At 48.6% G+C, this 15512-nt stretch overlaps 1 protein-coding gene across 1 annotated transcript in view; it reads right to left on the bottom strand.

The window, feature by feature from the left end:
• Positions 1-15512, bottom strand: part of IGFBP7 (insulin like growth factor binding protein 7) — a 17566-nt gene extending 2054 nt beyond the window's left edge. The window contains exons 1-4 of the mRNA XM_084516914.1: positions 15011-15512; positions 3041-3150; positions 1995-2111; positions 1256-1382 (exon numbers count right to left, since the gene is read on the bottom strand). Of these exons, the coding sequence (XP_084373040.1) occupies positions 1256-1382; positions 1995-2111; positions 3041-3150; positions 15011-15485 (829 nt within the window). The 5' untranslated portion in view covers positions 15486-15512. The remainder of the gene's footprint in view (positions 1-1255; positions 1383-1994; positions 2112-3040; positions 3151-15010) is intronic.

Here is a 15512-nt window from a genome sequence, read left to right as displayed (position 1 = left end):
ACACACAGGCCCACACAAAGATTAAATCATATGTTTGAGAGTGTTGTCCAAATGCTTCTTGAAATCCATCAGGCTTGGTTGGTGCTGTGACTGCTTCCTTGGGAAGCCTGTTCCAGTGCCCAGCTCTCTAACAGGGCTCTCTGCAAGGCCCCTTTAACCTTGACTGAGTCAGCAGCTCCTCCCAATTTAGTGACGCCTGCTAACGTATTCAGTGATCCTTCAAGTCCTACATTTAAGTCATTTATGAAACATTAGAGATAAATGACCCTAAAATGGAGCCCTGGGAACCCTACTAGTGACTAGCTGCCAGCCTGATGTAACCCAACTTACTGTAACCCTTTGAGCCTGCCTTGTAAGCCAGCTGCTCACCCATTGTACTAGGTACCAGGGGTAGCTGGATGCTGGACATTTTGTCCAGAAGGATGCTGTGAGAAACAGTATTAAAGCTTTACTGAAAGCCAAAAGGATTACATCAACTGTTTTCCCTTCTACTAGATGAGTGACCTTGTCATAAAAGGAAAGTCAGTTTGTTAAACAGGACCCTCGTATTGGCTATGACTGTTGTACAAGTGTTGCTGCTCATGGTTTAACTTGCTAAAACTCAATTTCATTCTCATTCATAAGAATGATGTTTAAAAGAGAGGCTTTTAGCTAGTCTCTGTGCTAAAGGTTTCTATGCCAAGAGTGATTCTGGGATTCATTTTATGCTGTTATCTCAGTGCCAGATGCTGTTAATATTCTCCTGAAGTCTTTCAGCTATCCAGAGATACAAGGATCCAGTTTTGTCATCCTGATAAAGCCACTAGAACTAAGAATTATGTCCAAAAGAGGATGTGGGGGTGCTTGAAGTCTCTCCCTTGTATCTTTTTGATGGTTATGCCAATCCTGCTCCAGGAAAGATGGGCAGCTTTAGAAGTGTTCCGAGAACACTGTAAGGATACAAAGTAAGGTCTGGAAAGCCAATGAAAGCTGCTTTGTAAAACAAAACAAAAAAAACACAAAGCTGTTCTTCATATGGCATCTTGGTCTCCAGTACCTTAGAGCTCTTGGGGTTATTTGACAATCCCTTGAGAACAAGCAGCTGAGATTTCCTGAGTGTGTTTTGCTAAACCTAGTGCATGTTAATCTGATATTTCTAGTGATTTTTTGTTTTTTGTTTTCCTTCCAGAAAGCATTAAAACAGAGGTGGTCCTGTATCAAATAACTAAGTAAACTGTTAGGGGAGAGCTGTTGAATATTCAGCCACGCCACCTACCTTTGTTCAGGGCTACGTCATTCAGAGTTTCCACAACATGGATTTTTGCAGAAGCTGTTGCCTCTCCTTTGGCGTTTGATGCATGACACTCATACTCTCCTTCATCTTCTTTGTTCAGAGGAGATATCTAGGGAAAGAAACATCCCTCAGTATGAAAGCATGAAAAGAAGGGAGAGGTACTTCTGTCTTAAGGTATCTTGTATGACAACTTGTTAATTTCTTGAGATATAATGAGATAACCAGAATGGATAAAGTATCAGTTAACCCTTACAGACCACACTGTCTTTACATAATTTGGTTCAGATGGTGGTGGTTTTCTCCGGTCAGGTTTGGGACAAGCCACTGCTAGGATTCAGCCTAGTTTTCTTTGGCTTTGCTAGGCCAGATTGTGTTCTAACACTCGCTCCTTTTCTTTTAGTGCTTACCTAGTCCAGAGATGTGTCAGAGCACTGCACGCTTGACAAGGAAATGGAGGCAGGAAGACAAATCCTTCCTGGAACATGCTGCATCCAGTCTGTTACTTCTGCAAAACTGCAGACTCAGACTGTTCCCTCTCCCTGTTTCCACCCCTGCTTTGGCAAGTGGTGCGGGAGCCACTCCCCTGACCTGTGCTCTCCCAGCTTCCCTGCAGCTGGGAACCATCATACTCACAAATGGATGCAACTCCATTACAGGGGGAGGCACAGCAGCTCCCTCGGGCTTCCCTACTGCTTCCCTCGGAGGCACACGAGATACTTACCAGTACCCAGCCAGTCACTTCGTGTTTCTCAGGGCCACCTCGGGTCTGAATCGCCAGATTTTCCCGGTCACCAGGCAGCAGCTCCATTCTCTGGACACCATGTTGTCCCCGAATGATCTAAACAGAAAGGTTTGAGGGTTTGGGGACTTGTGGTAGAATTTGTTATGACCATACCTGCACCCAGACAAGATCAACACTAGTTTTGTATGAATATATTTCGTGCAGTAGCAGTGTTTTTCTTTCATTAACGAGAGAGCAGCAGTGCTCTCTCAGAGTGAGTTATTCTCTAGTGCTGGGTATCTGAACCCAGAGCATAGCACAGGGGGTAGGTTGTACTCAGCCCTTGTTAGCACAAGGACAAGCAGTTTCTTGGCCATAAAGCAAAGCAGCACTGGCAGTGTAAATACAACATCTGTTTGTAAACGAGCAGAAAATGCTGCTAGGCTGTATGCTAACTCAAGAGTTTCCTCTGGGACCCTACAGACAGAGCGTGCTGTCTCAAAATAGTGATCTTTGGGCCAATCTATTTTTTCCTCTACGGTATTTTTAGTGTAGTATTGTTTCAGCTTAATTTTAAGACCTCTCCAAAGTGTCCACAAACATTTGGCATTTGAAGAGGCTGCAGAGGCCGTGCAGTGGCTCGCAGTCCTGTGGCTATGATCCTCTGTGCTCGAGATCAGCTCCTGCCCTAAGTCAGGTGCTACCAGCCCTTGGAATTACGTGCCCCATGTCACAGTGCTTGATGCTGGGGGAACTGTGTCCAGCTGCCTCAGGGACATTCCCCACATACTCGGAATACCAGGCGCTACCAGGAAAAACAAATCCTGTTCTGTGCTGGGGTCAATAAAAGTTTAGAAAAAAGCAATGACTAAAGATTAAACGAGGCCAGATGGCTGGGGCTGGACAGAACTGCACAGATGGGAGAACTCATCGAAGACGCGTGTTTCTAGGGAAGGATTTCTTATGACTTGGTCCTGGTACTCACCAGGCAGTTCCAGTTACCTCAGCTTTGCTAGACCCCCAAAAGGTCCTGGCAATGCCCTTACCTTGTTCCAGATGAGGACAGGAGTCGGAATGCCCATGACTTCGCAGCTCAGGTAGATCTGTGCCCCTGTCACGTTCCATATGTCCTTAGGAGGGGTCACGATGGAGGGTCCTGCAAAGAGGCAGAAACACTTCTCAGCACTGCGTGACTGCAAGCCCTTTTAAGAGGGGCAGTCATTTCTGATGGGTTCTGAGGATGAGGTGAGGGGGCCACCTGCTGTGAGCAAAGCATGCAGGACTCACGTCACAGCACGTCTCTCGCCAAAGCTGCATCCGATCTTAAACTGTTCAGTGCTCAGCACTTCAGGCCATCAGTCCAGCCACTTGCAAGACTGAGAATCACAGAATGGTTTGGGTTGGAAGGGACCTTAAAGAGCATCTTATTCCAGCCTCCCCACCCTGCCATGGGCAGAGACACCTTCCAGCAGACCAGATTACTCAAAGCCCTGTGCAGCCTGGCCTTAAACACTCGCAGGGATAAGATACCACTTCTCTGGGCAGGCTTCTCTTCCCCCATCCACCAGTGCTGTAACCCTGGAGTGGAAGGCCAACAGATTCCTCAGGCAAATCCGAGGCTAGAGGTAAGGCAGCATTTATATTCTGCTGCCTTGGGAACCATGCAGGACTTCATGAACTGCTGCTGCCTTTGCTCACCACGTGGCCACCAAGTGCTGGCTTGGAGGAAAGGACCCCCACATACTCTACAGGAGACAGGGGTCCCAATCACTCTGCCACGCTGCAGGGAGCTTGGCCAGCTTTGCAGCATCCTTTTCCCAAGCCTGATTTTAGTACACAAAAGTTCGTAGCAGTTAAATAGCACTGAGTTCTGCTAGCCACGTGCAAGAGTCAACCAGAGAAGGCTGCCTGTGGAGGGTGCCAGAGCCCTCGGGGGGAATCTGGGAGGGGATCAGGTGAATGCAGATCTCCGTTTTCCCCAGGGAGTCAATCCCTGGGGAAACAGGGAGCTGTTTCCAAAGCCAGATGTGAGCAGAGCTGTTTTGCAGATCTGGCTGGAGATGTTTACCCTTCAGGCATGAAAATCTCAGAGCAACAACCCACCCCTATTCCATTTAGGGAAGAATGGCATTTCTGATTAGTCCCTCTTTAGCAGGGGAACCACGGCTGCTTTGCAAAATGCGGCTATTCATTTCCTACCATAGGAAATGCAGAACAAAGGAAGACATGGTGTTTATTTCCACTTATTGATAGCTTGAAGAACGTAGATGATTTTCCCCTTCGGCCCTAAAGAGGTAGGCAGTAATGGGAAACAGGCTCCCCTTCGGCTTCACCAGGACAAGTGATTTCCAGTGCAAACAAGAGGCCCCAGCCCAGCCTGTTGCTGCTGGCCATCCTTGCTCACAGCCCATGGCTCCTCCTGGGGTCCTGAACAAGCACTGATCTCAGCTGTACCCTGCTCTGCAGCCCTCCCGCAGATGTTGGGGGAACAGGTTTCTGGTGCATCCCACTGCACTGACATCTTTTTTGCTGCTGGGGATCCAGGGGCAGATCCACACCAGCCAGAAGACATCAGCCATCCCTGTGTCTCAGCACAAGGGATGCCAAGGTGGCTCCCCATTGCTGAGCAGCTGCTGTCACCCCAGAGAAGTGTTTGCTCTTCTCTTCCAAGACCTCCCTGTTCAGGGGTAACTGTACACAAACTGTTTGTGAGAAGCCACGCAGAGCCTGGGGTGGCTGCAGCCCATGCCCTCCCTTACAGACACATCCCATTCCTCCTGCACGCAGCACCCTCTCCAATATGCAAGGGACTTTTTCGCTGAATTATCATTGCTCCAAGCAGTCAGAAGCAGGGCTGCACCTCCAGGCAGCAGCACACACAGGCCTGCACTCTCACCACCACCCTGCTGTATAAACAGCACAGTGCAGAGGAGTTATCCCTGGAGCACACTGCTGTGTGAAGCACTGCCAGGGCCCTGCACAGCAGCAAGGACTGGTCTAGCTCACGCTATGGGCTCTCATAACCGAGCCACTTCAGGTCACACACTGCTTTCCAGCCCCTGCATGGCCATTTCCTGAGGAGCTCTGCCATTGTTTTCCTTAAACAATAAGCTGTGTCCCTTAAACAATAACGTGCTCGGCAGTTCGGTGGTACCTGGATGTCTCTAGGCTCTGTAGCTCACCCCCACGCCCTGCAAGCACCTCCCAGGGATACGTGTGATTGTAGCCTGTTGCTGTGAGCTTCTGCTCCTCAAACTGCAAGATGCCCTTCTGGGGAAAGGGCAGGAAGGGATACGCTCATCCCCTTATGACACCCTCCTCTTTATCACCAATTGCTTGGGGTCTCCACGAGGAAGGAAAACACAGCTGCCCAAACATGGCCACGATCTCCCACTGCAGAAAAGGAGAGGTCCTGAGCTGTATATTAAAAGCCTGTCAGACTTCAAAGCACTGTTACGCTCTTACTGGATCTGTCTCAATTCTCTCCTGACTGGGAACTGGCAATATCCAACACACCACTAAATCCAGCTGACACTGAGTTTGGCCCTGTACCACTGCCATGCTTATTATGGACACGGAGGGGAAAGGAGCCAGCAAGGCAAACTGATGCACCAAGTACTGTCTCACTCATACCAGTATATTTCTGCAGCAGTAACTGGCAGGGAAAAAGAGAGGAGTCATTTCAGCTCCTATTTAGGGTGAGGAAAAATTGTTTATCCTGGATAAGGGCATCACCAGCACAGCTTCACAGCTAAGCTCTGGCTGGCCTCGGGGCTGCAGCCAAAGCATGGTGAGCATTTGGCCACTACGAGGCAGCCCCATGCTCAAGATGTACTTTTTGATCTAATAACGAGGAATGTAAGAATCTGGCTGCAAAATGAACTGGAAACATTCACAGGCCTCCATCTCTATCTGACGCAGCCCTGAGACCACGACGGAGCACACATCCTGAAAGATGCGAGTGTCATGGGAAGAGTCAGTTCGGTCCCCTGGGATCTTTTACTTTAATCCAGACTTCCAAAACTCTAGAGTTGGGCTTCTTCCTCCACTAAAAATAACTGAGAAAGGCCAACAAGCCAACAAATTTTAAGTAAAAATCACAACAGACCACAGCAATACAACAGTAGCTAGACCCCCACAACATCGTGATCTCTCCCACAAACCCTCCCAAGTAGCTTCTACCCTGGAGATGGGCAGGGAACGTGGGAACCTGCAACAATGGGAGATGCCTGAGCCTTCCCGGGAATCCAGATGATGTGTGCACATTCCGCCTTGCAAGCGACCCCCAAAATCAGGGGACCTTGTGTAGGGAGCAAGGCCACCGCGCGTTGTTCAGTAGAACTGGAAGCAAGCCTACCCCTTACAGAGCAACAGAGCTGATTTCAGACAGCAAGAATCCTCTCTGGCCCTCATCTTACATCCTGCATCCTAGAGGTCATGCTGCTCCAGTTGCAGCACTGCCCACAATGGGGAACCTTTCTCTCTGCTTCCTTTGGACTGGTTACTTGCAGGCTGTACCTGCTTCTGAAAATGGTCACCAAGAGCAGAATCCAGCCCCAGATGACAGAGACATCAACCTGGCTGAGCGGTCTCTGCTCCCTGCCAGAGACTGACCCAGGGGCCCTACAATGTTTAGGGTTTCCCTTGTGGTACTTGAGCTGAATGTGCAGAAGCTTTGACAGGACACCACAGACTGTTGACAGAGATCAGCTGCTCTCCACAGGCACTTCCCAGCTGCTCTGCCCACTGTCAGTAAGACAAATAGCTCTCCCTGGCCAGGAAAGGGGCTTATTTACAGAGACAGTGTGTTCATTCACCTGAGAGCAGAGCCTGAATATGGCAGGCTTGTTTTTTCCTGCAGATCACAAGGAGCCAGTCTGCATTGTGTCAGCAGCCAGAGAGGACTTACTATTCAGTGGCTTTTCTCCCAAAGCAGCATGTGGCAGAGCCCGTGACTTCCTCAGCAAGGCTACCAGTTAGCATACTCGTCCCAGGTCCCTCTTCCCTGCTCACCATGCTGAGACTCCAGACCTCTGCCTGTCAGCTCCCAGCCCCGCCACACGCCCCCTGCTCCCACCGCAAGGATGGTCCATCACAGCTCGGGGTTAGCCGCCCCCAGCAGCTCTCTCTGTGGTGTTCAGGCCCACAACCCTTCCCCTTGGGAACACAGATATATCTACAGCCATGGAGGGTGAAGCATCTGGTCACAGTGAAGGCAAAACCACCCTGCCCCACATCGCGAGAGGCTGCTCTGAGCTTACGCAGAACAGACTGTGAGGCCTCCACAGAGGCCTCAAAAATTGTTCTCCCAGGAATCACACCATCACAGGAACACCTTAAAAATCACACGCTTTTCAACACAGAGCAATTCAGCCTTCTCAATTCTTGGTCTTCCACAGCAAGTGCCAACAATCCTGTCAGAAAGCAGAGATCACATGTGCGGGCAGGCTGGGCCTCAGCAGGGAATCCAGTCAGAGACACTCCCTGCATGCTTCTGCCTCTGAACAAAACATCCACATTCTTTAAGACTAAAGCACCCAGGCTTCATTAAAGCATGCACACACGCATCTTACTTTAACAAGCAACAAATCCTTTGATAAAGTCAAAGAGGTTGCAGGTAGGTAACTACAGACAGGGACAGGCCCAGCACTAAGCACCGCTGGGTAGGCTGTGGCACTCGTGTGTATGAAGTCCTGACCAGAAAAATATCAAGAAGTGTACTACATGCTGAAGCTTGTGTGGGTGTCAGCCTGGTTCCCAGCCAGCCGTCCCAAGGGCTGCATTGCCTTGTTGCAGCCCCAGATAAAACACAGACTGGAAAAACTCAGACAAAAATCAAAGCAAAAGCTAGACAGCTTTCACCTACTCAGGCTCTGGCAAGCCTGGATATAGACCCACTACAGTCTCTTAAATCTCTGGGAAAGTATTTTCCCTTCAAAATTGCTTTATATGGAGATGGGGAACCCTTCTGTAAGCAGCGCCTGCTAATTCTGCCTTAGAGGCCCTGAGCTGCTCCTTCCCAAGGCAAAGCTCTGAGAGGCAACAGCGGGTGGGAAGCATGAGCAGTGTCTCTCAGACTTTATCAGCCCAGTGATTCTCAGCCAGTGCAACAGACTGAGGTGTCCCAGGGGCTGGGACAACACTGCCATGGATCTACTGCTCTCCATCCCACTGGACTTGGCACAGAGTGGTACAGCCAGTAGTGACCAAGAAGGCCAGCGGCATCCTGGCTTGTGTCAGGAATGGTGCAGCCAGCAGGAGCAGGGAGGTGATCGTCCCCCTGTGCTCTGCTCTGGTGAGGCCGCACCTCGAGCACTGTGTTCAGCTTTGGGCCCCTCACTACCAGAAGGACATCGAGGCCCTGGAGCGTGTCCAGAGAAGGGCAATGAAGCTTGCAAAGGGTCTAGAGAACAAGTCTTGTGAGGAGCAGCTGAGGGAACTGGACTGACTTAGCGTAAAGAAAAGGAAGCTCAGGGGAGATGCCTTACTGCTCTGTACAACTACCGCAAAGGAGGCTGTAGAGAGGTGGAGGTCCGTCTCTTCTCCAACAAACAATATTATTGTAACAAGAAACAGCACAAGAGGAAACAGCCTGAAGTGGCACCAGGGGAGGTCTAGGTTGGGTATTAGGAAACACTTCACTGAAAGGGTTGTGAGGCATTAGAACAGGCTGACCAGGGAAGTGGTTGAGTCACCATCCCTGGAGGTATTCAGAAGACATGCAGCTGTGGTGCTTAGGGATATGGTTTAGTGGACTTTTATGGTTTAGTTAACTAGACTTGGCAGTGCTGGGTTAATGGTTGGACTTGATTACCTCAGAGGTCTTTTCCAACCTAAACAAGTCTATGATGATTCATTGATTCTAATATAGAGACCCTGTGCATGACCTTTATGTGGCTCCGTATCAGTCCTGCTTCGTAGTTCACACCTAAGGTGGAAGGGTTGGGGGTGGAATTACTGCCAAAAAAACCGTAATTCATTTTTCACCTAACAAAGAGAATGATGGGGCTGCACTGACTCCAGTGTTACACTCAGAGAAATGGCTTCAATTCTGCATGCCTCATCCCACGTGCAGTACCTTGCTGCATTCAGCATCCCAAATGCAATGCAAATTTTGAAGCTGAAGGAACGGGTAGGCCAGTGTGGCCGAGGTCACTCTGCAGCTCAGCTGCAAGCTTATAACCAAACTTGGCTCTGGAAACAGCAAAAGGTGTCTGTGCTCCTTGTTGCATGAAGGGGAAAGGCCAAGACCTCTGAGCAGACAAGAAACAGGCCTTGCTAAGAGAGTGCCATAAGCCAATGTCTAACAACTGCCTAACCCTTTCCCCTTCTCTTGTCAGTCTCTCATGTGTGCTGTCCCTAGCGTCAAACATACATCAGCATTCTGTGAACACCTTTGCTGCTTCACAGCCATGTCCTGCTGTGTATTTCTTTTTTATCCCAGACCTGCTTGGACAAGCTCTATCAAGAAACTTCTTTACTCCCTCTCCTCCTGGCCTTGGCTTCCCTTCTTCTCTCTGTGTGACCTTGGCTATTTTACTGAGAAAGCTGTCATCATGGCAGGAGGACTGCAAGCTAACCAAGGCGAGATAAGGGCTAAGCAGTAGCTCAGTGTCTGTCTGCTAGGGACAGGAGAACGTGCTCAGCCCAGTATTTCATTTGTCCCAGCTTCATCATCGCACACCACCCAGTGCTGCTCCCTTTAGTGTGCCAATAGCAAAGAGCTGCAAAAAGCACTAGGGTACATTTGTGGCACTGCACTGCAACAAGGCAGGAGAGAACTAAGAGACAGCTCCATTAACCAGCTGTGGAGGATGCCCCTGTCAGTGATCAGGGCTTGCAAGCCACAGGCTAAGCTGTTTTGGTGCCATACAGATGATGCAGGACATGCTGTAGAGCAGAAAGGACCTGGCTTTTGCATAAAGCAAAATACAGGCTTGCCTCCTTCCAAAAGCTTTTTTGTTAGGGAGATGTGAAGCAGGAAGGAGTATGAAAAGCTTGCACTGTGAGAGCTGGGAGACACAGAAACTAGACATGGCAGCATTTATTCATGCTAAAGCAAGCGGGGCTTTCAGAAGTCCAACCTGATTAGACTTATTACTTGATAATCTCCTATTTAGTATGAACCTCAGTGAATCTCAGCCCAACAATGGATTAAATTCCTTTTATTATTATTTTTTTTAAACACAGCATGCCTTTCCAACAGCAGAAAAAACAAACATGGAGAGGAATTTGCTGATCCAAAGTCATTCCTTCCTAGTGAATTCTAATTTTCTACAATGACTGTGAATGAAGACAAGTAAAAAATATGGGATCTCCTTGGACAGTGGCAGTGTTGCAGAGTCCCAGGTATACTGGGGCTCTCCTAGAAGCATGCCAGTGAACATGCTCTGAGCTGTTCAGTAATATATTAAACAGCTTCCCTGATAAGATTTTAGCACTGTAACCATAAAAACTCAAACCGTATTAAGCTCCAGTGAACCAGAAGACTTTTCACATAAGTGAATGCACTTTAAAGGGGAATTAAGGACCTATGCTACAACAGTGGAAAAACCCAAGGTTGTAGATGGTTTTCACAAACACAAGCATAAAACTTCAGCCATGAAAACTCAAAATCCCAGTGCACCATGTGCTGGAAAAGCAAGGAGCATGCTGAACCCCACTGCATCCCTGCACTATGTTCCACCTCAAAAGACCCTGTGGTACAACCTCCCTCTAACCACAGTGAGCACCTGTGTGGCTCTGCTCTGTCACAGACTCTGTGGATGTGGCACAAAAATGCCTACAAGATCCACCCACATATACAAAGTTCTTCTTTGTGGTGGGAGGAAGTGGGTAGCAGGCCCCTGCTCCAAGACTTCTGACGCAGAAACCCAAACCAGCCTCATAGGAGAATTAGGGAATTTAGTTCATTTCCAACCACAGATCACTTAGAAAAAACTCGCCTAACCCTCTTTCACAAGCAAGAGAAAAGAGCTCATAGCTCGTGGCTATTCTTTTAAGTCTCTTATAATCCAAGGAAGAAAGAATGGTAAGAAGGAACTAAAGCAACCTAAGCCATTAGTTAATTAAAAAGCATAAATCCAGAAGATCTTTTTCAAAACGTGGTCTGATACGAACTATGCTCTCTGTTACCTAAGACTTAGGAGCCTTTGAATTTAAGAGAGCTGTATCAGAACACGAGCCAATGTCAGTGATCGAAATCTGCTACCTCCCAGATACTTTTGTAAACAGTGTCCAAACGCTTTTGGACACTTTTCGTTTAGATGTGTACAAACACATCTAAACAAAACCACTGTGGAGGCTGAAGGAGGGCGCAGGCACTTCCTTGGAAGCACTGCAGCCTGTGGGATGGGCCAAACCCCTGCACGTTCCCAATGCTGGGAAAGCACTTCCATGGGACAAGTGAGATGCAAGCCATGTTCAGATCAATAACAAACCGAGCTCCTTGGGATGCTGGCATACCCACCCTTCACCCAGAGAGGCCCCTAGTTTCTACCTCCGTGAAGTATCTGTAGCTAGGTATCAAACAGCACTGATTTTCTGACAGTAAAACACTGTCCTCTGATGTCCACCAAGAGCTGCTTTGTGTTACACTGTGTCTGTGCAAGAATGGGAAATTGGGAATGGAAAATTGGGAAATTGGCTTCCACTTGGGATGGAGAAGTGAGCGTAAAATAAAGACAAAGCCTTGACAGTCATGGCAAGGCAACCTGGAGACCTAAACCCTACTGGAACATGTATCAGGGATTTTAAACCACAAGGCCCTTGGGCTGTAATAAGGCAACTTCATCAGTATTTCCAGCAGTCACAACACGCTCCTTGAAGCAGGTATCTGCTGGTAGCTAACGATAAGGGTAACTCGGGGAGATCTGTCCCTGCTTGCACTGTCTGAGCAAGAAGTGTGTGCCTGGTATTTTTCAGCTCAGAAAGATCATCAAGCAAAAAACAAACAAACAAACAAACAAAAAACACACAAAAACTTGTAGCTTTTTGATGGAGGCTGGTATTTTGAGGGTTTGTTCTGCCTGTCTTGAGCCAAGTCATGTAACTTCCTTTGCACTCCAGTTGGAATTTTTGGCTGCTCTGGAAATACCAACATGGGTTCCCTTTGTTTTTGTATAAAGGACATAGGCAACAGATCAGAGAGTTCTGGAAAACAAGCAGAAGAAAGAGAATCCTGAGGAAAGGTATGAGGAAATTAGGTAGAGCCAAGGAATGGTTCCTTGCTTAACCTATTAACAACAAAGAAACATCCAGGTTGTTCCCAGTTGTTGGGCAGTACCTCTTAGCAAGCAAAAACTGCAGAGCATTGCACAGGAAACCATATGACAGGCACTATAAACAATATAGAAAGCTCAGCTGGACTTGTATTTTGTCGACTTCACCAAACAGCATTTTAATGAACTTTTTTTTATCCCCCTGGAAATTAATCTATTAAAAAATGCATGTGCCTTAAGTAGTATTTTGCATGTTAAGCCTTATGTAATTTCCTCTAAAATTAGTTCTTTTCTTCTAGGCTGCTTTATAATCTCTCCCATAATCTCTCTGAAATCCAGTGTAAGTATACAAGTGGTACTTCCTGTGCATTTTAATGTCTGGGACATTTTGTTGGACACTACTGCGCAAATTGACCTTTATCACGCAAAAAAAAAAAATTAGCCATGTGACAGAGACAAAAGTTAGCTTTGTAATGATTCTCTCAGTTAAAGTAGGAATAGGAACCCCAGCCATTTAAGTGCCTGTGGCTGATCACTGTGTGTCAGGGCATGTGTTTTAAGGCAGCAGAAGAGGCTGTGGTAAGATTCACTCCCACCCTCCTTGGGAGGTGAAGTTTGGGCTAATGGTTGCACAAATGAAGAAAAGGTGGTGTTAGACCTACTTGCACCTGTGTCCTGTCTCCTCCTCCTCCGCCCCCTCTTAGCATGCTGCAGAGTAGGGTGGGTGAAGAGGAGCATCTAATCGTTCCCAGATGCATTCCTTTCTTCTGCTGTATGCCCTGTCTCGTCTCCAGCTGCCTCCCTTCCTGCTGACGACAGCCAAGGCCAACAGAAGTCAAAGCTCTCCATTTCCTCCTGCCCAGGACAAGCTTTCCAATAGGATGTACAAACAAGCAAAGCTAAACCAAAACAAGCCCTCCCTGTTACACCTAAACAAAATAAAACAAAACAAACAAAAAAACTCTGAACAGTCAGGACCTGCTGCTCTAAACATGCTTCTCTGGACCTCTTCTCAGACTTGAAAGGCTGCTCTCTGTTGTCCTCAAAGGACACAAGCCTGATAGACTGTGGACTGCATGCTAGAAGTTCAGCCTTTTTTCTTTTTTTCCCCCTTTAAGAAATTCAGAAAAGTGGATCTCCCATCTGGAAAGATTTGTTCTGCTGCAGAAATGGGCAGAGAGACCTTTGTTCCAATTCCCCTTGCTACTGGGTATCTGAGTACGCAGTAGAGCAGTCTTCTCCCAGGCTAACCTGCTTTGATTCTCAGTACGTTCCCTCTAGGAGTTAACACTGTAACACATTATTTCCAGCTAACACCTAAATCCAATGTTTTGCACAAGGTTTGTCAAATGCAACACAGGGCATTTAAGCAGCAACCCAATCCTTAACTAACCTTTACTACTTTCCTTGGGAGCTTCAGAAATACTGCTTTTCAAGATACACTTGGCTCGAGTTGTGGGAAAAAAGAGAATGAGGAGGGGGAGGCTGTCACATACTGTGCTTCTAAAATTTCCTCCTCCACAAAAATGGTACTGGTGCTGAAATACCGCCCTTGAGACATACCAACCATTTACTGAATGTCATGCTATATCTCCCCTGGCTTCCTGGCAAAATCCAGTCCCCTAACTGCCTGGTTCAAGCTTCACAGAACCACTTATTTTTAAAGCACCATCCCTAAGCAAAAGCTCAGGAAGAACTGAGCTCCTGCTAGGATGCAACCCTTATCAAAAATATTCTGAGTACAAACTGCTACATGTGATTCAGAGGAATCCCACCACCTGCTTTAATTGCAAACCAAAGTAAGCCAGCAACAATAACACTGGCTCTGAATTTCTGTGACTTTTCATATCCATTTAATCAGAACATTTCTCTTTCTCACTGCTTGCGAACTTCCTCTGCCAAACCCTGCTCTGGATGGCTCATCCCCTTTGTCACGGCATCCTGAATCGTAAGCCACAGGCACAGTGTCTAGGACAGTGAAAAGCAGGGCTTTGTGGTTCCACCACAGCTGGAAACCAAGGAAGACTGACTACATTTCTTTGTATTTCTGGGGCTTGTCTGAAGTCTTACACCAAATTTAGGCAGCTTCGCATGACTGGGCCTCTCAAATCCATTTAAGGTGGTTTTATAACTATTTTATTTTCTCTTCCTTTTCTGTCCTATTAAGCTGTCTTTATCTTAACCCATGAACTTTTACTTTTTTTTTTTTTTTCCTGCTTCAATTCCCTCCCCCAGTCTAACACACCAGCGTTACACAGCACAGCAACACGGTAACATTAACCCGGGGGTGAGCAGCACAACACGGAAAACATGCAGCAAGTAACGTGCTATATACAACGCAGTTCTGAGACCAGACACAACAAATCCAAAAGCAAAAACAAAACCACAATGTGACATTGTGATCAGCAACTATTAAACTGATTTAATGCTTTTAACAGTCTTGTTTTAAGACGACCTGGTCAGATGTGTTGCTGTCTCAACCCTTCGGGCCCCGCACTCAGTACACAAGGGGTGGTTGTGGCGTAACCCAGCAGGCACTGAGCACCACTCCCCAGAGGGATGAAGGAGAGCATTGAAGCAAAAAAGAGAAGTGAAAGGTGACAGGTTGAGATAAGGACAGCCTAATAGGACAGAAAACGAAGGGAAAATAATAACAATAATAAAATACACGAAGCAAGTGATGCACAATGCAATCTCTCACCACCTGCTGACTGATGCCCAGCTCGATGCCAAGCAGCGCACGCCCTCCCCAGCCAACCACCCCCTGCAACCACTCAGGGTACCGCAGCCCCGCACCTTGCTCGCAGGCTCCCTTGCTGCGCTGGGCGATGGCCGGCTCCCCGCGGCTCTGCGCTCGCAGGCTGGCTGCTCGGAGCTGGCAGCCGCTGCCGTAGGTCCTCCCGTCGCTGCCGCACACCGGGTAGCGGCTCTTGCACAGGCACACACCCACCGGGGCAGGGGCAGAGGCAGCGGGGCCGGCAGCCGGCTCGGGGCCGCCCTTCGCCTTGCGGCGCTTGCGGCTCTTCACGCACTCCAGCCCCGGGGCGCAGCGCCCCCCGCCAAAGCCGCCGCACGCCTCGCCCTCGCCGCGCCCGCACTGCCAGCAGCAGCCGCAGGCGTCCCGCACCCGGCCCAGCGGGCAGCCCCGCGGCGGCAGCGCCGGGCACCGCGCCGGCTCGCAGGGCCCGCAGCCCCCCGCTGCCACCGCCGCCGCCGGCAGGGCGGGCGCCAGCAGCGCCGCTGGCACCAGCGGTAGCAGCAGCAGCAGCATCGCGGCTCGGCGCTGCCTTCCCCAGGC

The sequence above is a fragment of the Aythya ferina genome, assembly GCF_964211825.1.
Source record: "Aythya ferina genome assembly, chromosome: 4".
NCBI classification, from domain to species: domain Eukaryota; kingdom Metazoa; phylum Chordata; class Aves; order Anseriformes; family Anatidae; genus Aythya; species Aythya ferina.
This window is presented reverse-complemented; position numbering and strand designations above follow the sequence as displayed.